The sequence below is a fragment of the Lynx canadensis genome, chromosome B4 (genome assembly GCF_007474595.2).
Source record: "Lynx canadensis isolate LIC74 chromosome B4, mLynCan4.pri.v2, whole genome shotgun sequence".
NCBI lineage: Eukaryota > Metazoa > Chordata > Mammalia > Carnivora > Felidae > Lynx > Lynx canadensis.
The window spans coordinates 31,861,869-31,889,754 of NC_044309.1; the positions used below are offsets into that span (position 1 = coordinate 31,861,869).

General features: G+C 39.2%; 1 protein-coding gene and 1 long non-coding RNA gene across 25 annotated transcripts in view; one reads left to right on the forward strand and one right to left on the reverse strand.

The window, feature by feature from the left end:
* Window positions 1-5,200, forward strand: part of CREM (cAMP responsive element modulator) — a 72,133-nt gene extending 66,933 nt beyond the window's left edge. For 13 of the 23 annotated variants that reach the window (XM_030321243.3, XM_030321237.3, XM_030321244.3 and 10 more), the window contains one exon: window positions 4,046-4,413. In XM_030321243.3, the coding sequence (XP_030177103.1) occupies window positions 4,046-4,190 (145 nt within the window). In that variant the 3' untranslated portion in view covers window positions 4,191-4,413. Of the gene's footprint in view, window positions 1-4,045; window positions 4,414-4,456 lie in introns of those variants that run through there. The other 10 variants (XM_030321245.1, XM_030321240.1, XM_030321242.1 and 7 more) reach the window with 1 other exon arrangement.
* On the reverse strand, window positions 2,377-27,751 carry LOC115518053. Of its 2 annotated transcripts, XR_003970156.1 has the most exons (5): window positions 27,347-27,751; window positions 23,052-23,097; window positions 8,946-9,019; window positions 3,940-4,050; window positions 2,377-2,779 (listed from the first exon to the last, which is right to left on the reverse strand). It is a non-coding gene; the product is annotated as an uncharacterized LOC115518053 (long non-coding RNA). The 2 variants fall into 2 exon arrangements; XR_003970155.1 differs by lacking the exon at window positions 27,347-27,751 and having other exon boundaries at window positions 23,052-23,539.
* Window positions 27,752-27,886: the final 135 nt, after the last annotated feature.

The window sequence follows — 27,886 nt, forward strand, 5'->3', positions numbered from 1 at the left end:
TTCTCTCAGTTAAGTCTTGTTGCCTTATTCCTAATAATGTTCTCATTGTAAGAACACAAAACATTTCAGAGGAGATCATGTGCTTACCTATGACCAGGACCACATGGTGGTAGTTTGTTTAGTAGGCATTATTAGCAAGCTAGTTAATCTAGAAATTGTGGCCTCTGAGCCGCTATGATTCAGAAACAAGTGGTGACTTCCTAACTGTCCTTTGTAACTGAATGTGAACCAGTAGCAGCTATGTTCAGTTTACTAACAGCCCTTAAAATGTCACATTTTTATACATTATAGAACTCCTTAAAGTGGCTTCAGTTCCCAAGCAAATTAATTATCACAGACCACTAGGTGGAGTTTTGTACAGATTATCAGAAATAGGATTATTCAGATATACACATCTTTCCCAGTGCTTGTTCCAAATTAACTAAGTCATGCTGGATTCATATTTTCCATTGTCAGTGTTTTGCTCAGAAATCCTGAAGGAGCTGAATGGATGGGGCTCACATGGTATCATCCATAGTTGTTTTATGGATGGTCTCTAACTCAGATGTGATGGAGGAATATGGATATTATGAAACTGTACTTTCAAAGGTCTCTGGAGCTGTGAACATAATTGCTTGTGTGGTCACAGCAGGAAGTTGTGAAGTTCAGTTAAGAAATATAAAATGTGATCATAATGCAGACTGTAAAATTATTCATTGGTGTCTTATTTTCCTAAAGAAAATAGAAAGACCTAGAAAGTAGCATTCTTCTTTCCCTTTTGTCATTATTTTGTACCTTTATTTTTAGATTAAAAAATTGTGTCAGTAGAACTATCAAAATGAAATAGATGAACTGTTAGGCAGTGGGTTCCTATAAATGTGCCCCACAAGTACCTACACATGCATAAGAAATTTCCCTGGCCAGAAAAATCATGAAATTTAGGTTTTAAAAAAATAATCAGCAAATAACAACTATTGGATAGCGTTTGTGTTTGGGCTGTGAATAACCAAGGGAAATGGAGCCCTAACCTTGTAGGTGTTATTTTGATCTTCTATGGCTGGTCCAGAGATATGTACAGCCAGAACAAAAGCTGAGCAGTGTCATCAGGGATCCAGGTTTCTCCTCCCTGCTCTGTCATCTTCAGCACTGACATTTGTTCTTATCATCACAACATGGCTGCCACATATCTAGGCATTTCATCAGGTGGGAAGAAGGGAAAAGGGCTAGAGCCCAAAACTGGGGCTGGCTGAGTCTAACCTTTCTGAAAACTTCTCCTGGAAGACCCTCCCAGCATCTTTCTTTCCTTTTTTTTTTTTTTTTTTATGTTTTATTATTTATTTTTGAGAGAGAGCATCCATGTGAGTGGGGGAGGGGCAGAGAGAGAAGGAGACAGAATCTGAGGAAGGCTCCAGGCTCTGAGCTGTTAGCACAGAGCCCGATTTGGGCTCAAATGCATGAACAGTGAGATAATGACCTGAGCCAAAGTTGGACACTTAACTGACTGAACCACCCAGGTATACCAGCCCCCCTACCCCCCTGCATCTTTCACCCACATTTCCTTGGTTAGAAATAGCTAATAGAATCCCTAGCTCCAAGGGATTCTGAGAAGGATCTATTCTAACTTTCCAGATCTCAACTTCAGAGCAGGACAAGGGAAAAGTAGATGATCAATGGCTAATAGGTTGCTCACTTGAGCAAGTACCATAGGTAGGTTTTAAGTGCTTCATTTCTACTGTTTCTTTCTTTAACTCTCATGTAACTTTCACATAAGAAAGGGTGTTGTTATGATCCTTACTTTACAGAAGAGGAACTCAGGTTCAGAGAGGTTAGGTAGTAAGTTGTAGCATCCTGCACTGGACAGAACCTGGATATGCGATCAGGCAGTCTTTATTCCAGAGCCTGCCCGCTGTACTATACCAGAGTCATCTCAGAAAGATCTCAGAGTAAGCTTCACATTTAACTTCATGGAACGTATGTAGGTTTTACTTATTAACCTGAAAGACCTCTTATACATTTCCTTCTTTATTCTTTGGCTGGCATTTATGATAGATATGATAGATATTTCTCCCAGTCCAGTGACAGTTTGTGTTTCTTTACAGCCATGTCAACATTTCCTCTTTGCTATGTATTTCCTCTTCATGCTGAGGATATATCCAAATAAATGCATGGCCTGAAAACTGAGCTAACTATTAATAGAAGAAACAGGTGTTTTCCATAGCTGGGAAATACTTAGGAATGTACCATCTACTGGTGTGATCATTTAAAGCTTTGTGTTTGGAACATTTTCACTGGTAACATGCGCCTGCACCCACATGAGATATGAATTATGATATTTATGACAAATAGTATACTTTGGTAAAGAAAATGAAAAAAAATAAATATTTCACAACACTGCTATTAGATATTTCAAATTTCATTTAATGGTAACTTGCTTTGTAAAATGACTATCTCCCTTCCAAATCTAGAATTTAATATAATGATCCAATCATGAAAATCTTGGTATTAATAAATGTATTTTAGTTCCTTTATAGAAAAGTTTAATTATGTTCTCAAACTGGCAAATTTATGAGTGTGCTTGGATTTATTCTCAATTTTTCCCGATGCATTATTTAGATTAAATAAATCTGTATTAAACAGATTCAGTTCACTTTTTACATTTTTGTTGTTGTTGTTGTTAACTAGTTGAGAAGTCTGAGAGCTTTGTGAGTTCACAGGGTGAGGGCATTGTTCTTGGCTAGGAAGTAGGAGTTGATCTTTTCCTGCAGTTCACTGGGATTTCAAGGTCTTTTTTCTGCTGATACTGGGTCCCATGGAGAAAACACAGATAACAAGTTGTTAGTGAGAGTAAACCATCCTAAAAATACAGCAGAATTGGCCAAATCTATTTGTGCACATCACTCCTGGTTCAGAATTGGGGCACTGTGAGTCGGCATTATAGTAACTGGTGTTCAGCCATCCAACACAGCTTTTGTTAATATATGTGTGAGTTATCTGTTTCAGTGTAGGCTTTTTTGATATGAAGCACACCCCAAAGGCAGTTATTTTCAGTTGACTACTCCAAAATAACACTGTTATCAGAGGGTGCATTCTACAGAGGACTTAAATGATGTGGTTGCCACCCCCTCCCACCCTAAAAATCAGGAGAAAGAGAAAAATGTTGGCTGTATTTATTCTTTTTTGGTGGGGCTATACATGAAAATGACTAGCTCATCTGTTTGTGTTTGTTGCTTTGGCTGGTCTGTCCTTTGGGCATGCCTACAGTGCTTCAACAATCCGTATATTGGGTAATTAATGCACTTGATTAGAAAACAGTCTTGAAATACACTTTTGGGTTATGTAGTAGCTTCCTTTCCAAAATTTTAATTGTGGTGCTTTCACTTCATGGCTTTAAATTATCTGAATTACTGAGTGTTGTATTATGTACCCTCCCTTCTTCTCTTCCTTAATTTTCAAAAGCAGAGTCCATTTCATTTTGGTTCATGAAAATGTACAGGACTTGCTTCCTGTTGTCTGTATCCAGGTTGTTTTCTAGCCAATAAACTGCTTCTTGCAGTCGTGGTTGAGCTTATTTGTTTTACTGGTATTTAGTCTTGAAGAATCAAAATCTCCAATAATGACATTTCAAGTTTCTGAGGATTAATTTTTTCCAGTATTTTTGATCAAATAAAGTTAATTCATTGTGATGGAATATGTGGCTTTTGGTGGACAAAAATAACGAAGAGACTTAAAAGGATCTGTAAGTGTTTTTGTAGAATTTCCACTTGGGAATGTGGTCCTATTGTTTTAGGTTACTGAAAACCATTCTGGTCACTGTGATCATGGAATGTGTGCCCTAAGAAAACACCATGTACAACGAATGATGGGCAAATTGTGCTCTCAAGTCGGTCCTGTTGTTTTAAAGTAATCTTATAAAAGGCATGTGCTTGGTAACATTTGTTGTGTGGCTTGTATAAACCTTACCTAGGATTGATTGGCTGTTGAGTTTGGGGGGCAGAAGTTCATTTGAGCCGGTCTGAATTGTGCTGGGAAGTTGTTCCTGTAGTCATTTGCCTTGTGTTGGTTCCAGGGAAGCTGCCCGGGAGTGTCGCAGGAAGAAGAAAGAATATGTCAAATGTCTTGAAAATCGTGTGGCTGTGCTTGAAAACCAAAACAAGACTCTCATTGAGGAACTCAAGGCCCTCAAAGATCTTTATTGCCATAAAGCAGAGTAACTGTCTTTGACTTGGACCTTGTTTACTATGAACTCTAATCAAGGCAGGAGATGCAGCAATTCTACTAATTGCCATGTGGACTTGTGGAAGGGACACTTGTGACCCTTAAGAATCCAGTTTGGCTTAGTGTTTGACATTGAATTGGGAACGCTGTTCCAAGATTTGGAATGCAGCCATGATCACATTTAGCAAGCTTACTTCAGCCTGCTTGTCAATAGCATGCAAAAAAGTGTTTTGTTTCCCCCTTTGCTTCTACTTTTTTTCAGGGAAGCTGCTAAAGAATGTCGACGTCGAAAGAAAGAATATGTAAAATGTCTGGAGAGTCGAGTTGCAGTGCTGGAGGTTCAGAACAAGAAGCTCATAGAGGAACTTGAAACTTTGAAAGACATTTGCTCTCCCAAAACAGATTAGTAGAAATATTTAACTATGAACTGATTATTACAACATGTACAGTTGCTTTTGAAGGCAATACAATATATAGCCAGCAAGAATTACGGCTTTTTTCCTTTGTATCATTCATCATATTCTCTAACCTCTGACATTCCTAAAATGCCTCACTGTACGTAGTTAACTATTAGCTATAACTTCAATTTTTTAAAAAGAGACAGCTGTAAAAAATGTATGTAACAAATTCTTAAAATGCAGTATTTGTAAGACTTGTTCCAATGCCACATATTTGCAGTTCCTAACCTCTGTGTCATGAATAGTGTCCTATGCAATAAAAATTTTTTGCAGGTCTTTAAAAATCATTTTAGGAAAGGATGATCAAGATAATGCATCCAGCAGTACAGTAAAAGCAAACCACAAACAAACAAAAAAATACCTCAGGAAAGAATTGAAAGAAAAAATTGAAAGAATCTAATGATATGCCTATATGAAAATAATAGCCTATAAATGAATTTATGGCATTTGCAGATTTTTATATTACTTGCTTTGTAAAGAAAATATTGTATTGCTGTCCTTGAATGCCATAGTTGAAGAGAGTTTTTAATAGAACCATGTTGGTTACACTTTGTAGTGTGTGGTGCTCATTTAACTATCTGAACCTTTACTACAGTTTTTACTCTATTGTGTAATATAAAAGATCTTGCAGAAAAGTTCTTAGTGTCGGTTTGAATGAATAGCCTAATGAAAGTTATGACAAATTTTTAATATTTGGAACGTGTTAAAAGTTGATGTTAAAAATGTATCTGCATAGCTTCACGTGTGTGGAAGCCTGTTTCTACACTGGGTCATGCTCTTTGCAGATGCCCTTTGCGCCATCTCATCAGTAGGATGGCCCCAAAGCTGTTACACAGAAGAGTGGCTGCTGGAGATTCAGGTTGTGTGATGGAGTAGGCCTTTCTTCAGATATTCTGGAAATCTCCTGTTGACGGCCCCTGGTTGTGAGTTTGAGCTAACAGCCATAGGAGTTTTAAAGTAAAAACCAAAACAACCCAAGATTTTATTTTCCCTTTCAAAACATCTTGAAATCTACACCAGATCAAAGATTTTTTTGTCAGCACATTCAGATGAAGTTCACTACCAGTGTTATTACTGGTATTTACATTTTGTTCTGTTTTTATAATAAAAACCTTCAAGGTATAAGCCCGAAGCCCTACGGGTAAGATGCTCTGTCATCTCTCATTCACTCCTGAGACATTTGTTGAGTGCCTACCATGTGCTAGACTCTGCTCTATGTTCTCTCATAACTTCTGATTTGTTCAGGATGTACCCCCCACCCCCACCCCCTACTTTCAATAGTGGAACCTGGTCAGTATGTCAGGGAGGTACAGAAACAGGAGGTCATTTGTATCGTGTCTAACTGCTGTACCCCCAGCCCCCACCAGCCATAATTCTTTCCCTTATCTGTAACTCCCAGAAGGTAGGGCCTGCCATTTGGGCCTTTCTTTAGAAAGACTTACCTACCTTCAGAATCTGAGCTCCGAATCTCTTTTATCTCAATTTTTGTCTTTTCTTCTACAGAGAAGTAAGATGAGGAAAGAAGACAAGGAAGAAAAGAGGAAAGGAAAATCCCAAGTTTCAGGTGAAGGAAAATGGGGCTTCATATTCAGTCAGTCGCTGTAAATCAAATGTGTGCTCAGTGTGGAGCTGAGAGGGAGACACAAGGATCAGCAGACAAGATGTAAAAAAGTTAGAGGCAGCGAATGCCATATGTTAGAATTACAGGCAGATGTAGGCAAGGATTAAATAAGAAACTGTCGTGGAGGAGGCAGATTTTGAACTGGGTCTGAAGTACGTGATAGTGTGGGGGAGGAGGGTATTCGGGACGGGGCATGCAGCACATGCGCTATACTCCAAGGAGCTTGAATTTAGAACGTTACTCCTCGCACAAGAGTTTAGTTTCCAAGAGAGGGAAAGCCTGTGCGTGTGTTCCTGTGTGGTCTCTGCTCTATAAAATAGCTTGTTATTTCAGAGGAAGGAGATTGCATCTGATTACTTGGGGCCACAAAAAGCAGTGTCTCCTCATTCCCCAGTGGTTTAAACTAGGAGGACATATTATGCCCTCCCCAAACAAGAAGTGCAGAGGTAGGAAATCCCATGCTTGTTTAATTTAGTGACTTAACAATGGCCTCACGACCAGATCATTGCTCCCTGTTTTGGCTGGTTCCCCCAATCTCGATATTGCTGCTACAGATGCAGACACCGGAGAGGGGACAAGTGGCACACCCCATTCTTCTGTCCTGTTTTAAGAGCAAGGAAGACTTGCACACCAGACCTTCAGCAGCAGATTCCCTCGAGTGTTACCAGCTAGATTTTCACCAGAACCTCCCTCCATAACCAATCGCTGGCAAGAGGAGTGGATTACTAGTGAAGATTCTACCCTTGGGGCTGAGAGGGTTTCAGGCTTCTATGAAGCATATGGCCATCAGTGTTGGATCAAACTGGGGCTCTGGGAGAATGGTGTGTGGGCAGCTGACAACGTAAGGAAGACGCTTGAGTGCTTCAACTGTCCAGGAAGTTAAGTGGAGGTTGTTAAGAGGGGACTTGGGCCAAGCTCTCAGAGGTGTGTGGGAACTTTTAATTCTTACTTCTCCAGTGTGTCCCTGAAACAAAAACTTGTGCTGCTAAAAATACAGTTTGATAGCTCTCCATTCGGCCTTCAACAGATACTGACTACAACCTCTCGCTAAACAGCGAGCAGAGAATTGGAAGCTGCATGGATATTGTACACCTTGTAGAACAGTGTTGCGTAGAATCCACAGCTGTCATTGCATTTGTGTCTCTTTTTTTTTTCTCCTATAATTTTCAGAATCTGGACTTATGCGTGTAGAAATTACCGATCGTGAATCGTGGGATTACGCCTCCTTTTCAGATTTAACTAGGTAGTTCTCGATGTTAAATCATTTGAAGCGAGAAAATAAAGGAAATGAATTTCTGCCGCACATTTAAATGTGTTTCAGCTCTAGGCTTGCTTGAAGTAGGACCTTTCGCATCAGCAACCACACTTCTAGGTTTTATTATATTCTTCTTAATGTCCAGTATGGTCTGTTTCCTACGTGCTGAAAGTACACTTTGAAAACAAATGAGGACTTGTGAAACCAACACAGTTTTTCTAGTCTAAACCAAAAAGAATGAAGCAATTTGGACACGTGTGAGCTAAGCAGAGTTGCAAGCCAGCCGGCTAGCCATGATGCACTGATTTTCCTGTTTTATAGTATGTACCAAGGTTTTCAGGAACTTAAATGTGGCTCATCTTTTCTAAGGTCGTCCCAAAGACACAGGCCTGATTCTGAACTACTTGAGCATGGTATATTTCAATATTCTATATAAATCCATTTTATCATAGCTACGTTTCTTATTTATGCATTTTAGAATTCCAAATGTATTTTAGTGCAAAGCATTTTTAACATGTTTGTTCTTCAAAGATCCATTTTGCCATGGGGTGCTGTGTGATAGCTTACAATGAGATTCAAGATATTTCTTTTCAGGGCCATCTTCTTTACACACCCACACATAATTAACTCCATCAGGGATGGAAAATGATGAGTAAAAGGAGAAAGCTAACCTTGTTATATAACTTTGTTGTACTAGATTGTACTTGCTCAAATAAAGTGCGGCCCTTGTTATTTCCAAGCCAGTCTTAATTTTCAAAAGGATGCCGAGTTTTTTTTTCAGATTTCTTTATCAGAAAAATATTTGGGAAAAGAGCATCGAAAAGCTGAGCCAGCATGGGTTATTTGGAGTACACACACACACGCGCGCACACACACACGCGCACACACACACTTCATTCACTCTCTGTTCTTTCTTTTAATTCAGGTCTTTGCCTTCCCTGGGCAGCAGAATAGAACTGGACATAAAGCCCTGCTCTAAATCTACAGTAGGTATTCCTTTGATTCCTCTGTGCAGAAACCAGTCTAAACCTGAAATAATTCTGAACCAGAAAGATTTTCCTTCTCTTTGTCCCACCTCCCATGGGGTCTGCCCATCACCTCCCAGTTGTGGGGGTGCATGGGCAGGGTAGCAACCACGGGCACTCAGATACTCTGAAGGGCACGTGAGGCTGGACGTTCAGCTTCCCAACTCTCATGAGGGGAAGGCATATGCTCTTCTAAGTTACAAATTGACTTTTTACTTTTCAAAAATTAGCACGTTAAAGAACATTTTTTAATGTAGGTAACACATATTTGAGGTTCAAATTTCAAGAGCTACAATGGCATATGGTGAAAAGTCAGTCTCCTGTCCCTGATTTGATGCCACCTCCTGGGAGGGCAACCACTATTACCAGTTTCTTTTTTGTGAAAGAGATACCTTTAATTCATCGATCATGCCACCTGCTTCCTTAAATTATTATCCCATCGTCAGAGCTGTGTGATCTGGAGTTTCTGGAAAGAGATATAGAGAGTCAGCACGTTCATTCATTCCTTCAAGTCAACAAGTGAGGCTGCATTAGTAAGAGTAAGTCCAGAAGAAGAGAGGACCAGGGGCTGTGACAACCATGTGACTTCATGGACTTTTTTTTTTTTTTTTTGGACTTTCTTCAGTCATGTGCTGAGTTCTATGGATGCTATAACCATGCGGCTGTCATCAAAAATAATTGCTGCCATTTACAGAGTGCTTACTCCTGTGCCAGGCACCAAACAATGTGCCATATAGGGCTTATCACAGTTAATTCTCATAACCCAACAAGTGTTGGTGCTTTTATTGTCATCCCCAGTTGGCAGATGAAGAAACAGGCTTGAAGACAAGGGCAAGTAACTTGCCTAAGGTTCCATAGCTGTCAGAGCTCAAGATCAAGAGCAGAACCAGGCAAGGGGAGGGGCACCTGCATAGCTCAGTCAGTTGAGTGTCAGACTTTGGCTCAGGCCATGATCTTGCAGTTCATGAGTTCAAGCCCTGTGCAAGCTCTGTGCTGACAACTCTGAGCCTGGAGCCTGCTTCAAATTCTTTGTCTCGCTCTCTCTCTCTCCATCTCCCCCCCTCGCACTCTGTCTCTGTTTCTCTCTCTCTCAAAAATAAATAAACATTAAAAAAAAAAGAAATAAAAAAATGAAAGAACCAGGCAAGGGACACAATGCCTCTGCCTCAGGGCTCTGACCTAGCCTGGATCAAATGTAGGAGAGGGACCATAAGAAGTGCATGCTGGCCAAGCAGGTGATGGCTGCTGTGGTGATAGTTCTGTGGTTCCAAGTGGTTAGATCTAGAAATCTCCAAACTTTTTATTTCCTAATGAGCAAAAGCATTTATTAGTTTCTCTGGTTTCTAAAATCCCTGATTTTGATCAGAAGAAAATGACTCTGTAGTTTGGCTATTGGCACATCACATCAACAGTTGTACTCATTGAAGTCAAATCATCAAGGTGAAAGAAATCCCGAAAGTGTACAGTTGACCCTTAAACAATATGGTTTGAAGTTCATGGGTCCACTTGTACATGATTATTTTATGGTACAAAACTGTAAATGTGTTTTATGATCTTCTTAACATTTTCTTCCTCTAGCTTAGTTTATTGTAAGAATACAGTACACAATATATAAAATGTGTTAATTGTTATCATTAAGTCTTCTGGTCAATAGTAGGCTATTAAAGTTTTGCGGGGGGGTCAAAAGGGTTGGATTTTTACAGTAGGGAAGGGGATGTCAGCACCCCAACCCCTGCATTGTTCAAGGATCAACTATAGTTTACTCCTTTAATTTTATAGACAAGAAAGCCAAATTTCAGGTTAATTTACTTAACTACTGATAGCTCTTGGCCATGGAGAGACCAGAATACTCAGACCTTTTAACTAGTATAGTAATCTATATTACCATGATGCCTTGATTTTTTTCTTTTCTTTTTTTTTTGCCCCTGTGGTCTGATGAGAGGGAAGCTCATGAAGGAATGCCTTGTCACTCACTGTAGGAAAGTCCCGCTGGTCTCTGGGAAACAGTGGGAGGATGCAGGGACCCTGTCAGGTCTGTCGTGGTCTACTACTTTATGAGGACATTTGACATACGGTGTAAGGGTCTCTAGAACAAATAGCTCTCAACAAGCCTTAACACCAAACAAGTGTTTGATGAGCTCTGGAAAGCACGGACTTATGGCAGACCAGTGTCAGGGTTTGACTTAGGAATAAACTTTAAAATTCTTACGTTTTAGGGGTGCCTAGGTGGCTCAGTCAGTTGGGTATCTGATTTCAGCTCAGGTCATGATCTCACAGTTTATAGGTTTGAGCCACGCATAGGCTCTGTGCTGACAGCGGAGCCTGAAGCCTGCTTCAGATTCTGTGTCTCTATCTCTCTGCCTGTCCCCTACTCATGCTCTGTCTCTCTCTCTCTCTCTCAAAGATTAACATTAAAAAAATGTAAAATTCCTACCTTTTAAACACAGTAACTATTGATACACTTTTGAGGAAGTAAGTAGCCTAATAGGGAAGCTATTAAAAATCAGCTTTTTAGATAAAGGATAACATGACTGTACCTATATGTTTATTGTTTGGCATTCCATATATCTAGAATTTTTATTTAGTAGGTATGAGCATTTCTATTTTTACCCAGTTGCACTCCTGTTTCTGAAACACATTAAATTTTGGAGAACACACTCTGGGGTCAGGCCTCACCCAGTTTTCCCCTAAGTCATGGATGGTTGCACCCATCCAATATTTACTGAGCATACAAGACTATTTAGTGTTATAGCCACAGCCCAACATGATGCATGTGCTATTTCTGTAACTCCTTATTCTGTTTTAACCATTCTTAGTCTATGAAGGCTTAAAAACTGATGGGTAAATAAGTGATTTTAAAATGAATCATTTTGTAGCAAAATTGCTGATTTTGTTTGAATTGCTTATAATTAGTGATCTTAGGTGGTTAGAACATAATGGAAAATAAGACCAATGTTAAAGAGTCTTGCCCCCCATACTATGTGTGGGTGTCACTCAGTTGTGGCCATGGATAGCATTTTAATTCTTATCTTAACCTGTTATCAGACTGTGGGGTTCCAAAGGATCGGGGGGCATGATCATATCACTAGAAATTATTGACAATACTGGGAAAGTACATCTTTCATTCACTGTGGGAGAGCAGTGATATTTTCAAGCTTAAAAAATGTAGTATATCTTGTTGCTTAGTAGATGTCAACATCAGCATTTGTTTTGTTATCTTAGCTTGAAAGCTCAAAAAAATGTGATTGCAGATTAAGGCACTGATGATATTTGGCAATTGCTTAGAAGTTAGATTAGTGACAGAGTAGTGCTATGCCTTTGAACAACTGAAATTCAGGGACTTTTGATGTGATATATGAAATTAGGAATAATAGCAGAATGTTAGAAATTCCAGATTTTGTAACATTAATCCATTTCAATATGAATTTTTTAAAAAATAAATACACAGATTTTTTTTTTCACATACAAAAATGTTTTAAAATACACAGGCATGTATGCTAATTTGATCAGCCAGAATTCTTACTATCCTTTTCCTTACTTAGCTCATAGTGTTAAAAATAAAAACACATTTGCTGCCACTAAGATTGCAGCTTTTAGACAATGCAAAAAATATACATATTTTTTCAGGCATAGTATAGGTCTGTATTATTTGCATGGTTTCATTTATCCTTTTATTGAGATGTCTGAATTGATACTACCCAGCTGGATTTTGTTGGGAATTTAGACCCTGAAGGGCAGAACACAAATCTCTTTTATCAAGGGTACATAACATGCCTGACCCATTAATCTTTCAAGTCAAGAGACATGACTTACGTCATTAAATGCCTGGTTGCTCTTGCTCCAGAAATACTTATAGGATCATGCAGTTTGGGGGAGGGCAGGGGAAGTTGGCAGACCAGTGCTTAGTAACTGGAGCTCCCAGCATAATGGTAGAGAGTGAAAAAGACTGGGTTGCCGTGGATTGCAGAACAGCTAGGGGCCCCTTCCACTGCTGGCATAGACTTCATTCACCAGAGCACATTAGGATTCCATGTGTAATTTTTCAGTCATAAGGCATTTTCACCTTAACTAATTACTTGAATATTTCTTGCAGAGCATTTAGCATCCCAAGCATCATCTCATGACTTACTTCACGGTTCTTGAATCAGACAGTGGTTATCTGTGTTTTTCAAATCTGCCCTGGATAGAAAGAACTACAGAAACAACAACAAAAAAAATCCCCAATGTTACAGATCATATAAATTGCAGAATGAATAACGGATGTGATTTTGTTTAAAAAACGCTTATTTTTGAGAGAGAGGAAAGAGAGAGAGACAGAGAGAGACAGGGCATGAGCAGGGGAGGGGCAGAGAGAGAGGGAGACAAAGAATCCGAAACAGGCTCCAGGCTCCAAGCTGTCAGCACAGATCCTGATGCAGGGTTCTAACCCACAAACTGTGAGATCATGACCTGAGTCAAAGTTGGATACCCAACTGACTGAGCCAGCCAGGTGCCCTGGACATGTGTTTGAATCTAGGGTCTATGGCTGAGAGCCCACCAGACCTGGTTCTAGTCCTAACGGTTCAATTAACCACCTTTGTCACTTTGGGCAGATCAGTTAACATGTCACTTAACCTCTGTCTTCTCTACTTTGACCTTGACATTTGGTGATACTGTGAAGGAAACAGTTGACCCTCAAATTTCTGAGAAAAGTTAATGTAAGTATCATCTCATCAGATCCTTTTTTTCTTATCTCTGTGAGCAGTTTCTGGATTCCTGGTATTCAAATCATTAATCCAAGAAATTGTCATTCACGTTGCTTTTAGTATTAACCAGAATTCAAAAGCAAAAAGCCCTTAGATTGAAACTGACCTCATGATGAAGGCAGGGCATCTATTTTGATTTGGGAAACCTAGGTTAATATTTTGACACTTGAAAACTTTATTTGGACAAACCTTAGAAATAAGGTAAACTTTACTTGTAAATCTGCTTAAAATGTGAGAGAAAAATTTCCAGCTCACAAGTTTCCTCCGCCCTTAATCATAACAGGGCTGCACTGAGCAAAAGGAAGTCTTACCCCAGAAATAGTTGTGGTTTTCAATGTGTATTAGGTTTACCTTCCTATAATCCAATGTATTTTATGTTTTCAGAAGATCTATGGAAGTAATGAGAGAGACCGTACTCCTTTTAAAAGATTTCTTCATATTACCTAGTTACTTGAAAAGTTCACTGGTTAATGTTTGTCTAACTTAAAGGGAATTAGACCATTTTAAAAATTCCCCTTTAAAATGTACAATGTAAGATAAAATAGTTGTAAAAAAATCAAAGTTTATATGTTTACTACAATGTATAAGTAGTCCAAAACTAGTTTTAATGATTTTGTTATTTTCAGTAAGAATGAATAGCTTATTCAAAACTATTGTGGCTTGGTTAGTTTTATTTATTGTATATACCATGAATAAAATGATTTGATAGCTTCAATCATTGTAGATCTGTATAAGACAACATTTGAAAATGTTTCCTGGGGCGCATGGGTAACTCGGTTAAGTGTCTGACTTTGCTCGGGTCATAATCTTGTAGTTTGTGAGTTTGACCCCTACGTCAGGCTCTGTGCTGACAGCTCAGAGCCTGGAACCTGCTTCAGATTCTGTGTCTCCCTCTCTCTCTGCCCTCCCTTGCTTGCACTCTGTCTCTCTCTCAAAAATAAATAAGCATTAAAAAAACTTAAGAAAATGTTTCCTTATTCCTGATGCCTAACTCTTTGATAACTTCAAGCACCTGAGAGCCAGAACAAAGGCATTTCTGTAGTGAAAGACAGCTATATCTAGCAGTTGCTGGCTTCTTCTTAGAAAATTAGGTTTATGGAAAAATCCTTCATGGCTGACTTTGCTGACATTCTGTGGTCATAGGAAGCATTGCAACTAATTTGTTGCATGTAACTTTCTTGAGGTATAATTTACATGCCATAAAACTCACCTGTTTTAAGTATACAATTCAATGATTTTGTGCAAATTTGCTAAATTGTGTAATCATCACCACTATCCAGATTTGGAACACTTTCACACTCCAATAAGAGTGTTTCACATTCCAATAGTCAACTAATTTGGTTTTATTTTGTTTGCTGTGATACAGAAATGGTTAAGTAGTTTTTGTAATTTGAAGTGCCTGGAAATTTCAAAATAACTAGAAAATTCTATTCCTGAAGTTTTTGTTTTTTTGTATTTCTTCAGATAGCATCTAGGCTTTGAGCCACACTTAGAAAAAAAATCAGAATTATTACATCTTTGGTTGAGTACATTTCACACAATCAGGTGAAGACTACACTCAGAAATTAAAAGATCCATTGTTATTAAGCCTATTAAGGGATTAAACATGTATTTTTAAAGTATTATGGTTTTACTGATATCGTATTTGCCACTCAAGGATTTGTTTATAATTGAAGGCTTATCCAAATCAAAGGACCTTACACCCTGTACGAGCTGTTAGGGATCAGAGGCATAAACACTGCCTCTGTTTTTGCAAAGCTTATTTGTCATTTCTGTTGATCTGGTCCTGAGATCAACAGATCAGGTTTATCAGGTTTATCAATAGAACATTAAACTAAAAATCCATCAACCTTTGCTCCCTCACCTCCTCACCCCTCGATGGACTCTGAAGTACCTCAACACATTGTAAGGTTAAAAAAAAGGGAGAAGAAATGGAATAGATATTGGGACTTAAGGCAAAATTTTCACTGATGAAATTATATATTTTTATAGAGGTGTCTTGACCCTATTTGAATAATTGTGAATCCTGGCGCTTCTTATTTTTGATCTTGATACTTTAGAATAACAGGAAAGAATATAATGTAGTATATGGTTGTCTTGGGTTTCATGATCAAGACTGGAATTGTTGATTGTACACATCAAGCTCTTCATCCTATTCTGTACATTCCATTCTCCACTAGAAATTTTGTGTGCGTTAATAGTAGGAATACCATGTAAATTTGAGACTCAGAACTGGCACTGACTCCTCTATGCCTAGAGAGGTTCACCAACAAAGACACTGTGTGTCTTTGGGCTTTGTGTCTTATTGGTGGATACAAAGAGAATCACCACGTTCCAGTTACAATACTGACAGGTCATTGTGTGCGTTTCAAGACGTATCTATAGGTGGCCTGATTAACGATATGTGGATAGTTTATGTACTTCTGATGTCCTGAAAAGGGTGTAGAATGGGCAGCACAGGTCTTTGTGCACCTGGAAACCCCTCTAGGTTACCAGGATGGTTTCCTGGGCAGTGAGAGGAATCCATTTCCAGTTGCTCTGCCCTAGATCCTCCAAAAGGAAAACGTGTGTGTGTGTGTGTGTGTGTGTAACTCTGTGGTAGTAGTATCCATGTATACATTCAGGGCAAATAGAGACAGCATGATAGTTGCAGAAACAAGGGAATGCAGCTGATGTCTTGCTCACGTTTTGGAGTTCTTCCTGTTATCTCTGACAGTGGGTACAGCTGGAAATAAACTAGAATCTAGTCAGAAGTTTCTCATCATGGTGGCTGTCAAACCAACCTGCCTTGGTGCCAGAGATTGGGAAAGAATTACAGACCAATTTAGGTTTTTAATATGGAAGCCAAAATCTTGAATAAACTATTTGCAAATATAGTTTAACAGTACTTTTAAAGAATAATAGAGACCAGCTAAGTGGAGTTCATCTCAGGAATGTAAAAATGATTCAGTATTAATAAATCTATGAATATAGTTCACATATTTATTAAAAAGGAAAACATATCTCTATAGATGCCAAAAATTTTTACTACTTTCAGCACCCGTTTCTGATTTAAAAAATCTATAGTAGAAAGGTTTGTATGATTTTAAATACATGTGTGTCAAAGCACCAGTTAACATCATATTTGATGCTGAGGACAACAGATCAATAAAGGAAAACAAACAGATGAAACTGACCACTCTGATTTTTCCTTTGACCCCTCTTTCCTCATAAAATCTTATCTTATTTTCATTTTGTCTTCTATTTTCCCCAATCTCCATTTATTGCTATAATCACCACTGGTTGATTTCCACTGCTCTGCCTTCTTCTCTAGCAAAGAGCAACCAAGATGGTGAGTGGAAAGCAGCATCTTCTGTTCTTGAGGAAGACTTAGCCCTGGGCTCCTATGTATCTTTTTGACTTGTCTCTCTTTTGTTGGGAGTATTAAGGTGATTTTTATGGGATTTCCCCCCCACTCACCTACCTTCCTCTTATACTGCTCCTGGGGGTGGGAACTGGGATGAATTAGAAGCATCTAGAACCCTGCTCAGTCAAGAAGATAGTGGGAATCTGCTGTTTTTCTCTCTTGTTGATGAGTTTTTAAAGATTATGATATAAGTGTGACACCCCCCCCCACACACACACCTTTTTTATTGCTACAGCATCATTTTGCTTTTAATCTCCCCATTTTTGTAATCATTAATTTGGGGGGAGATATTATCTTTTCTGAACTCTCTCTCCATTTTACACTCAAGGTCCAGAGTGGACATATAATTTAAAAAGAGAAATTGGCAACTTTCATGGGAAAGTGAAGGATCTGTGGCAATCATGTTTGGATTAAGACCATATTCTATTTTATCTATAAAATGGGAACCCCTGGAGCCTGCAGTATCAGGTTGGGTATGATCCTGGCTATTAGCAAGTGGGGAAACTCATCTGAGGTGAGAAGATACCAGAAACCAGGTATGTTACTGTGGAATGCAGGCCAGGAACTAGATAGGGACTTTTTTTGTCCATCTTTGGAACTTGCCACAAAATGTTGCAGCAATGGGAGCCTCAGAGGCAGAGAGCAAGAGAGATTTAAGAAAGAATTTATGGACTCACACCTTCAGTAGTGGATTGGGTGGATTTAGTGCTGTCAACCCACTGGTTCCTGTGGCAGAATGCTTGGAAACATTCAGAGGGAGACTCGGCAGTGTGTTGTCAGGAATCATATGTCAGATTTCTAAACACACACTGACAGGAGAAAAGACCTCTGCATATGTACTAAACCAGAAAGACTTGTGCCACAAGCACAGGGCAGATGTGGAGCTACTGGAAGCAGTCTATGAAACTGGGCTCTATTGGACCAAGTTACCAGGAAAGCAGAGCACTACCGAGGAAACAGAGGCCCTGATTCTATCTGGTAAGGAAGCTAAGTTCAAGAGGAAGAGAGGGAAGAAACCACATCGAGAGTCTTCTGGGACCAATAGAGTGGTCAGATGTGAACAGTGGAGTGGAAGCAAGCATAACTCAGGATGCTAAATTCTTGACCACAAAGTTCTGGGAGACAGAGATAGACATGTCTCACTGCTGAGCCAAAGTGCCCTTGGAGCAAGCCCAAGGCCATGATCAAGACTATGTACGCCCTACTTTCTCTCCAGTGTGGGGCCTTAAGTCATGGTTAGTGTTGTGATGACCAACAGGTATTGCTAGGGCACAGTTGTTGCCTACCATGGCAACAACTTCATGGCTTTGGGGGATTCACTGAGTTTGAAATGTGTATTATTGCACTGGCTGCAAAGAGGATGGACTTTTTTTTTTTTAAGTTTATTTACTTAGAGAGAGAGCATGAGCAAGAAAGGAGAAGAGAGAGAGAATCTCAAGCAGGCTCGGCATCATCAGTGTGGAGTCTGATGTGGGGGCTCGACCCCCTGAATTGTGAGATGATGACCTGAGCCTAAATCAAGAGTGGGATGTGTAACCAACTGAGCCACCCAGGTGCCCGAGGATGGGATTTTTATAGGATACTCTCCTTGTGGTAAAATCCCTACTTTAGTCATGCAGACGTCAAGGAGGGCAAAGGTGGCTGAGCCAAAAAAGACCTCTCTGACACCCTAGTCCTCTTTCTCTCTCTCTCTCTTTGCCCTCCTCTCTTGCAAAAGCAAAGACTAGCTGAAGAGTGGGTCAATTAGTGATGTTTGTGTGTGGCAGAGTGCTGGGGATGGAGCATCGCCCTCCACCATTGAGATAATAAATTTGTGTTGTTTTCAGCCACCCAGTTTGTGGTAATTTATTCCAGCAGCCACAGGAAATTCCTACAGATTCCTACTCAATCCTACAAGAGGAAGTGTTCTTAACTATGGAGCCTCAGCCCAGACCTACTGAATCCAAAACTCTAGGGAAACTGTGGATTTAATTTTTTTTTTTTTTTTTTTTGAGAGAGAGAGTGAGTGAGTGCAAGCAAGGGAGGTGCACACTATTAGCACGGAGCCTACGTGGGGCTCAATCCCATTAACCATGAGATCATGACCTGAGCCAAAATCAAGAGTCTGAAGCTTAGGGGTGCCTGGATGGTTCAGTCGGTTAAGTGTCCAACTTCAGTTCAGGTCATGATCTCACGGTTCATGGGTCTGAGCCCCGTGTCAGGCTCAGGCTTTGTGCTGACATCTTGGAGCCTGGAGCCTGCTTTGGATTCTGTGTCTCCCTCTCTCTCCACCCCTCCTCCCTCATACTCTGTCTCTGTCTCTGAAAAAAATGAATAAATGTTAAACAAATTTTTTTAATTAAAAAAAAAGGAGTCTGAAGCTTACCCAACTGAGCCACCCAGGTGCCCCAAAACTTCAGTTTTAAAAGCTCTCCAGGGCTCAGTGTGGAGCCTGCTTTGGATTCTCTCTCTCCCTCTCTCTGCCCCTCCCCTGCTCACACTCACTCACTCTCAAAATAAATAAGCATTTAAAAAATAAAAGCCCTCCAGAAAATTCTGACACCCAGCTAGAGGTGACAACTGCATCTGTAAAGACTCTTCTTTTCCTCACCTGCCATAACCAGGGTCTCAGGCTTCAGAGGATGTGTTTGGGGGAATGGATTTATGCTGAACCAGGAGCACAATCCCTTTGTGAAGCAGAGAACATAATTTCAAGATACTGTAGGGGAACGGAAATTATTTTTCCTACATTCTCCTAGGTTTTCTGGCTGGGGCCCTATAAACTAGGCTGATAAAAGACAAATCAAAGAGAGAAAAGCAAGCAAAAGTTCATTAGCATGTGTACCATCCTTACACCTGGAGTATTCAGAGATGAGTAACTCAAAGTGGTGCTTAGAACTCGGGCTTATGTGGAATCTCAGCAAGGGAACACTGATGTGTTACAGAAGCGATGAGACAAGGGAAAAGAACCTTGAGTCTCTGGCAAGCCAAACTGTGGGAAGGCACATTATGACAAACTAATAGTAAATAAAAGTTTAGTAGAAGTTGTTATGTAGATTCCTCTGGTGCTGTCTCCAGGGTGCTTAAGGTCTAAAGTTGTCTCTGGAGATTAATTTTGGTCCTTACTAATAGAGAAGGAAGGGGGACACCTTTGTAAACATATGTCTTGCTTTCAGGCAAATAGGGGGAGGGCAGAGACCTTTTCTTGTATCTGCTTCTTAGTTGCCTTCAGCTCAAAATAATCCTTATGCAAACGTGGTATATATTGGGGTGCATATTCTGACACCCTACAATACCTAATACCTTAACCATTTCCCATAATCCAGTATGATTCATACATTTCTTTTGAAAGTTAAGAAGACACAGTAAAAATAATTAAAAATCTAAATCTTGACATTTCAAATTCACCTTTTGTCTCAGATGCTATAAATTTTGTTTTGGGCTTAAGACTTAATCTATTTTGGGGCACCTGGGTCGCTCAGTTAGTTAAGCATCCTACTTTGGCTTAGGTCACGATCCCCAGTTCGTGAGTTCTAGCCCCACATTGGTCTCTGTGCTGACAGCTCAGAGCCTGGAGTCTGCTTCAGATTCTGTGTCTCTGTGCCTCTTTCTGCCCCTCCCTGCTCACACTCTGTCTGTCTGTCTGTCTGTCTCTCTCTCTCTCAAAAATAAATATTTGAAAAAAAAGATTTAATCTTTTTTAGGAGGAAAAAAATGTCACTGCTTGAAAGGAAAAAATATAACATGTCAATAATAGGTATTAGAAAAAAACAAAACTCCCAAGTAGATGTCTCCATTTTCCCTTCACCTTCCCCTGGATGCAGCACAAGTGAGAATACTCAGTGAGGTGCCACCAGGATTTCAATGGCTATCACAGTTATTTGTCCCTCCACAAGGGATTAGCACAGATGTAATTCTAAAGAAAAATTCAAGTATATTCTCCTGATGAATTGTCACCAAAGGTAAGTGTATTTCTTTCTCTAGTTATTGTGCATAGATTAGTGCCCAACTAGGAGGAAAATGCTTAATGGACTATCTGATTAAAGAACAATTTCATTAAAATAACCACTAGTTTTATGCCAATGCATAGATACAATGTAATGTTACCAATTTACTTTTTAAAAGAGCTCCTGAAGAATATAAGCCAATTACTTTAGTAAAAGCCTTATATTGCACCAGGGAAAGATGAAACATTGGACTTGATTAATCACAACATCTGCTGTATGAATTAATCTACCATGAAGAATTAATGGGACTGTCCTTCAAGAGGAACACCAAGGAGAGAAATGATGAATAACTTGATTTACAAAAACAGGCAGTGGGCAGGATTTGACCTACAGGCTCACTTTGCCAATCCCTACTCTAGAGCTAAGGATGGTATTTACATTTTTAAATGATTGGGAAAATTCAAATGAACAATAAATCATACTATGTGAAAATTATTTGAAATTCAAATTTTGAAGTTTATTGGAGCTTGGCGACCCATGCCTGTTCATTGGTGTGTTGCCCATGGCTACTTTTGCCCTACAATGGGAGCATTGAGTGGTCCTGACAGAGACTGCATGGCCCACAAAGCCTGGAACAGCTACTATCTTGTTCTGGCCGACTATGTGAATTAAATCTCAGCTCCCTACTTAGTACTAGTGTCACCTTGGACAAGTGACTCTAAGCCTTAATTCCTTGCCTATAGATATGCAGGTCAACACTAGGGTCCAAATGGAACCCGGCAAACAGAAATAGTTCCTACGTTCACTGAATCCTCATTTAGTGAGAGGTAAAGATCTCCTGGGGACTTGCACATAGACCGCACTTATTGAATCATTTCCTTTAGTGAAGTTAAAACAAAGATATCTTAGGATCCTTGGAACTTGAAATCAAGTGTCCTGTGATCAGACCTCTGACCTGATTTTTTTTGGGAACTTACAGGGAAACTAAGAATGAAAAAGCAAGAACAAGCCATGGGAAAATGAGAAAAATATAGTTTGGAATTGGAAACTCTGATCCTCAGAATCCTCATTTGTTAAATGAGATGTAAAACACTATGCAAATATATACAGTTGCCCAATTAATGTATTTGGAGCATACTTACACTAAAAAATTACTTGGTTTTTTTTTATCTGAAATATAAATTTTATTGGGTACACTGTATTTTTATTTGCTAAATCTGTCAACCCTATATATGAACCTTAGTAATTTGTCATAAAAAGGCTAAATATGATCTTTGCTAAAAATATATTCTATCAGTTAATCATTTTCCCCAAAACCTTCCTATGAAAAAATTGTGCTATAGAAAGGGGCAAAGAATGTGTAATTTTAGAACCTACTAAAATTTGCAAACTAACAGCTAGAGGGAGCCAAACTGATAAAGAAACAAACGACACCCCATATCCTGGGCTGATTAGTCTTCCTGCAGATTCAAAACAAGCCCTATGTGTGAATCAGTCACTTTTCTAAAAGGTATACATTTTTTACTTTCTTGAAATAACATAATTAGGACATTCAATGTCTAAAAAAAGGTAACAAACAATAAATGGGTTTCAACAAAAGGATCCCTTGTGCTATACCTTTTCCATTTGCCTGGAGGTGAAGATGGGCTGGAGCAGGGAATAGAGCAGAGACTCGTGTGAAATAACCGAATACCGAATTCTAAGACTCATTGCACAATGCATTTAACTTAACATTATAAACAAGAATCTAATCTGAGGAATGATTTATTGAGCCTGAAAAAGCACAAGAAATCTCCAAAATCTCTCCTTGCAGCCCAGGAGATGTCATCCTCCCCAGTAATTCTCTCATTAGAGGGGAAATCTTAGCATACATTTGTCTTGCTGTTGCTCCCCAGACCTGAAAGACAAGAGATTTTTCTATTTTCCTTTCCAAGGATTCCCTTACACTCTGTTTAAAGGAAAATTGTTCGGGGTGCTTGGGTGACTCAGTTGAATGTCTTACTCTTTATTTCAGCTCAGGTCATGATCTCGCAGTGGGGGAGATTGAGCCTTGCATTGGGCTCTGCGCTGACAGTGTGGAACCTGCTTGGGATTCTCTCTCTCTCTCTCTCTCTCTCTGCCCCTATTCCACTCATGTTCTCTCACAAAAACAAACATTAAAAAAAAAAAAAGCAAAATTGTTCTACGTTTAAATTTTTCAAATGACCATCCATTGTTAAAGAACAATATGCTTGGAATAATCTATAAGCCAGCCAGATTTGCCTCTTGAAACACAAAGAGAGAGTATTTGGAATTTAGTGCGTCTTTCTCTTTTAAAACCTGTTTTGCAAGCCTGTGATCTTCAAAATTCTCAAAGACTAGACTGCAAAAAATATGTAATATTTTCTCTTTGCCTTCCTGCCATAAGAATGATAATCCTACCTGAGGCAAATGGATGCTGCCAACAGAATAGAAGGAGGTCATATACCTGGAGGCACAGGGAGAAAAGAACATTATGTATTTTAAAGATAATATTCTTTACAATGATTATTCAGCACCAAAGTCAACCCAGCTTTATCAAGTATTTTCTTACACCTGATGTTTATCCAGTAGTTATTCAGATACAAGCAAACAGAAATCATTCCTAAGTTCTTGCACATATATTCTCAAGTAGGATGTAGAAATGTTCCTATTATTTGGAGGTCATCCAACTATCCACAAACATTAGAACAAACAAATGGAAAATATTTCTCAATGCCTGAACTACAGTAGAAGATTAACTAGGAATCTAAGTGGAAAAATAATTTCTCTAAAAGAATTTTTTCAAATGATCATTCATTGTTAAAAATTATGCCACTGTAATAATGAAAAGAACTGTTGATCTGGGGCAGGTGCATGGCAATCATGCCATCTACTGCATGACTAGTTAATGTTGGGCAACCTGGTGTGAGAGCTGGGAACCAGGTAGAGGGTGATGGGCAAGACAGAGATCTTGCTTGTAACCAAGGAGCTGGAACAATTATGTGTGGATAGTTATTAACCATTTTAAAAGATTGAATAGCAATTTGCAAGTATATAGCAAACATCTGTGGAAATAAACAAAGACCACCAAAATGAGAAAAGCCAAAGCTATTTATTGTGAGCTTGCTATAGTAAGGGAGACAGCCACCGTCCCTTGTGTTTTGGTGGGGACTCAAAGGCAGGCAGAGGAGTGGGAAAGCTTTATAAAATGCACAAAGTGGGGGCTTCAGGAGTGCTTGATTGGAAGTTGTCGGCATGGGGAAGCTGTAGATGGTCTAACTAGAAACAAGACATCCTAAGTGATTGGTCAGGGTGCATATTTGGCTTTCTCTGGTTGGTCCTACGTTGGAAGCAGGGACAAAAATTAGGGAAGCTGTCAGTTATTAATCAAGTCCTGGCCATTTTAGGCTGATTGTTACAGTAGTTATTGTTTAGCTTCCTGCAGTGTCACTGGAGATTGCAATTTTGTTCCCCTTAAGTCTGATTTATAGCAGGCTGGCTTCCTGGGTTGTTTATTGTAGATAAGAGGTTGGTTTCCTGGACAGGTTGCTGCAGGTTGCAGGTCAAAGTTTTATTTTCATACAATGGTCTGGCCATTGACCATTTGTATATTCAGTCTGTCATATCCCATTCCATAATCTAAATAACAGAAAGAAAAACTAAGCAAACATACCCAAAAGGTGTTGGTGATAGGTCAGTTTTAAAATGTTAATCATTATAATCTTCTAGAATTAAGATATTTAAACTTCAGATATATCCTACACCCAAACAGGTCAGGTTGCAGATCTTCCAGACAAATCATTTATGTTCTAAAAACCAATGTCCTAAAATTGTGTACTTTATTAGGTAGATTGCAAAGGTATATATCCTGTTAAATACTGTACAGTAGAATATAACCTCCATAAAGGACAAAACTTTGTATTGTTCAGCACTTTTTCCCTGGCACCAACAGGGAGCAGGATCTAATACAGCAGGATACATAGTAGGCACAAAAGAAATATTAACTGAATGAATTAATGCATGTTTCTACCTTTTTTATATATCTTTCTTTTTAATTGTGGTAAAATGCACATAACATAAAATTTACCATTTCAAACATTTTTATTTATTTTTAATTTTTTAAAAATGTTTTATTTATTTTTGAGAGAAAAAGAGAGCAAGAGCAGGGGAAGGACAGAGAGAGAGTGGGACAGAATATCTGAAGCAGGTTTTGCATTGAGAGCAGCAAGCCCAATGTGGGGCTTGAACTCATGAACTGCTAGATCATGACCTGAGCCAAAGTTGGACGCTCAACCAACTGAGCCACTCAGGTACCCCTACTGTTTCAACCCTTTTTACATATACGGCTGAGTAGTGTCAAGTGCATTCACATTGCTGTGCAACAAATCTCTAGAATTCTCTTCTTTTTTCTTTTATTTAAATATTTATTTTGAGAGAGAGAGCATGCATGCATGTGTGCAGGGTGAGGGGCAGAGAGAGAGAGAATCCTAAGCAGGCTCCACACTGTCACCACAGAACCTGGCGCGGAGCTTAATCCCACAAACTGTAAGACCATGACCTGAACCGAAATCAAGAGTAGGATGCCTAACCAACTAAGCCACCCAGGTGCCCCACTAGAGCTCTTTTCATCTTGCAAAACTGAAACTCTGACCCATTCAGCAATTCCCTGTTTTCCCTGTCCCCCAGCCCCCCAATCCATCTCTATGAATTTGACCACTCTAGGTAACTCATATAAGTGGAGTCACAGTGTTGTCTTTCTGTGTCTAGCTTATTTCGCTTAGCATAATGTCTTCAAGGTTCATCCTTGTTGTATCATGTGACAGAATTTCCTTCCTTTTTTTAAAAAAATTTTTTTAATGTTTATTTATCATTGAGACCAATCAAAAGATTGGTCTTTAAGGAGGCAATTTTCATTTATCCAGAAGTTTCACTTGCATGGAATGGAGGCCTTCCTTGTAATGCCACATTAGTGCGATGTTACTATTTACATATATAATAATCATACAGATGCCTTTCAAATATAAATCATGATATAATAAGTACAAACACTACACTAAAACAACATTTTCAGTTAATGGTGTCTATGTGATGGCAAAATGTTTATTGATTCAGGAAAGAGGGAATCCATTTAGCTGGGAACAATCTTGGGGAGTTGAATATTAAGATCTAGGATACTTGAGGCGGATATTAGAGTTTTCAGATTTCTATAGGATTCCTGGAGTTCTATCCTTTTTCCTCTCATCTCATCTTTCTCTAAGCCAAATTTACAAACCAAACCATTGAAGAATGACAAGTCTAACAATTAATTACCATTTGGGGGGTATATTGAACAGCCTCATGTACAGAATGCCAGGAATCTGAAAGAAGTCAGGAAGTGACATACGCCCTGAGGGGGGGTAATGACATAGTTATGACACATAAGGGGCATTATTACAGTGTGTGCGGGGCTGCACATGGGAGGAATGGGTAAAAGTCAGGGAGGGATGTGCACTCCATCCCATGCAAGAGCTACTGCTGCCAGCCCATTGATAGCTGGCTGGCTGACAGGTGTGTCCAGAGGCAGCAGGCAGAGGCATGGTGGTGAGCGCTGTGTGTGAAGCATGAGAGGACCCCCCAGAGTCGCTAGGAAAGATAGGTGATCTGGGAGTCAAGAGTAATGTTTGCCAAAAGGTTGGTGAGGGGTTCACCTACAGATACAAAAGCCAGGGAGACAAGCAAGGTTAAGGAATGCAAAGGGATCTGAATAAAAGGTATTGAAACTGAGAATAAACAAGTAATTAATAGTTAAAATGTCAGTGAGTTGTTGAAGTATGTGTGAAGAATATCACAATGGGGCTATAATTTCATCTCTTGAATTGGGAAAAGGCTGTCGTCACTTTTTTGTGTTACACAACATGGTTCCTTTGTAAAGGAGGGTGTGTTGTTATTCCAGGTTCATGGGTGAGGAAACTGGGCAGTGAACCCAAGCCCCTTCAGTCATATCAACATCAGAAGCTGAATTAGGACTGGAATTCACCGCCTTGCAGCATTTTGCTAACAGGTGAGCCTTGATCCGTAATTTTCCAGTGCCAAAAATCTCTTCTTTCCTAGAAAAAGCTTTTGTTTCTAATAAATGTATCTTATGTTTTAATGGGCAGTGGGTTGTGGGGACAGGGGAACTTGTACAAACTTATCCAGTAAAAGTCTTCAGCAATGTTAGCTTAAGAAGTGGCCCGAATTTAGGTGATTTTGCTTGTTTAGAGACACTAGGTTTTTGATGCCTTTACACTGAGACATCAATTCAGTAGTTCTGATTCTATATTAACCATTAAGTATGTGCTGGACTAATGATTTTTATCTAATTATTTTTATATAAATGAATATCTATTCATCTGTTTTTTTAGGCAATGAAGCAAGGGCTTTTCAGGTATGTTTGAACCTTCAGTGGAAATTGCAGAAAATCACTAAAATGTAAGATTATTGAGATTGTTGTTTAAAGCTTTTTGAAAAAATAACTAGATTGATAGGAAATGTGTTCCTGTCACATGTTATTTTTTACCTGAAATTTTCTTTATTTGGTGGTTGAATATTAAAGCCCTAGTTACTTCTAGTTAGTCACAAAATAGCTCAAGGCACTTGCTGTATTCTAGAATGTTCCATAAACAAGTGTAGTTTAGGATTTGTAATAACAATAAGATACCAAGGTGAAATGGGCTAATCCCTTCTTCCTATCTCACCTCTTATGGTAAGGAGTTCTTGTAGAAAAAATCACCTGGTTGCTTCATGAAGGATCCTATCTGTTCTCAAGTAAAGGGCAGAATGAAGCAGTGGAAATCAAGAATCTGAAGGCATGTTTCTCAAAATATGGTGGTCTGTGTGTCATCAATCAGGGTGTTCTGAGATGTGTGACAGAGGTGAATACTCCTGGGCCTTGGAAGAAAAGTTTGGGACAGTGCATGTTAAACAAGCTCATCAGGTTATTCTGTGCATGTTAGGTTTGAGAACCAATACATTTGAAGAGGAAAGACCTAACTTTTGTTAAGGTCAATTCTGCCCGACATAGTCTCTTCTAGACACTCTATCATGTCTGCAATCTCTTTTTATTTTTAAATTTTTTTTAATGTTTATTCATTTTTGAGAGAGACAGAGCACGAGCAGGGGAGGGGCAGAGAGAGAGGGAGGAGACACAGAATCAGAAACAGGCTCCAGGGTCTGAACTGCCAGCACAGAGCTGGACGTGGGACTCAAACTCGTGAACTGCAAGAACATGACCTGAG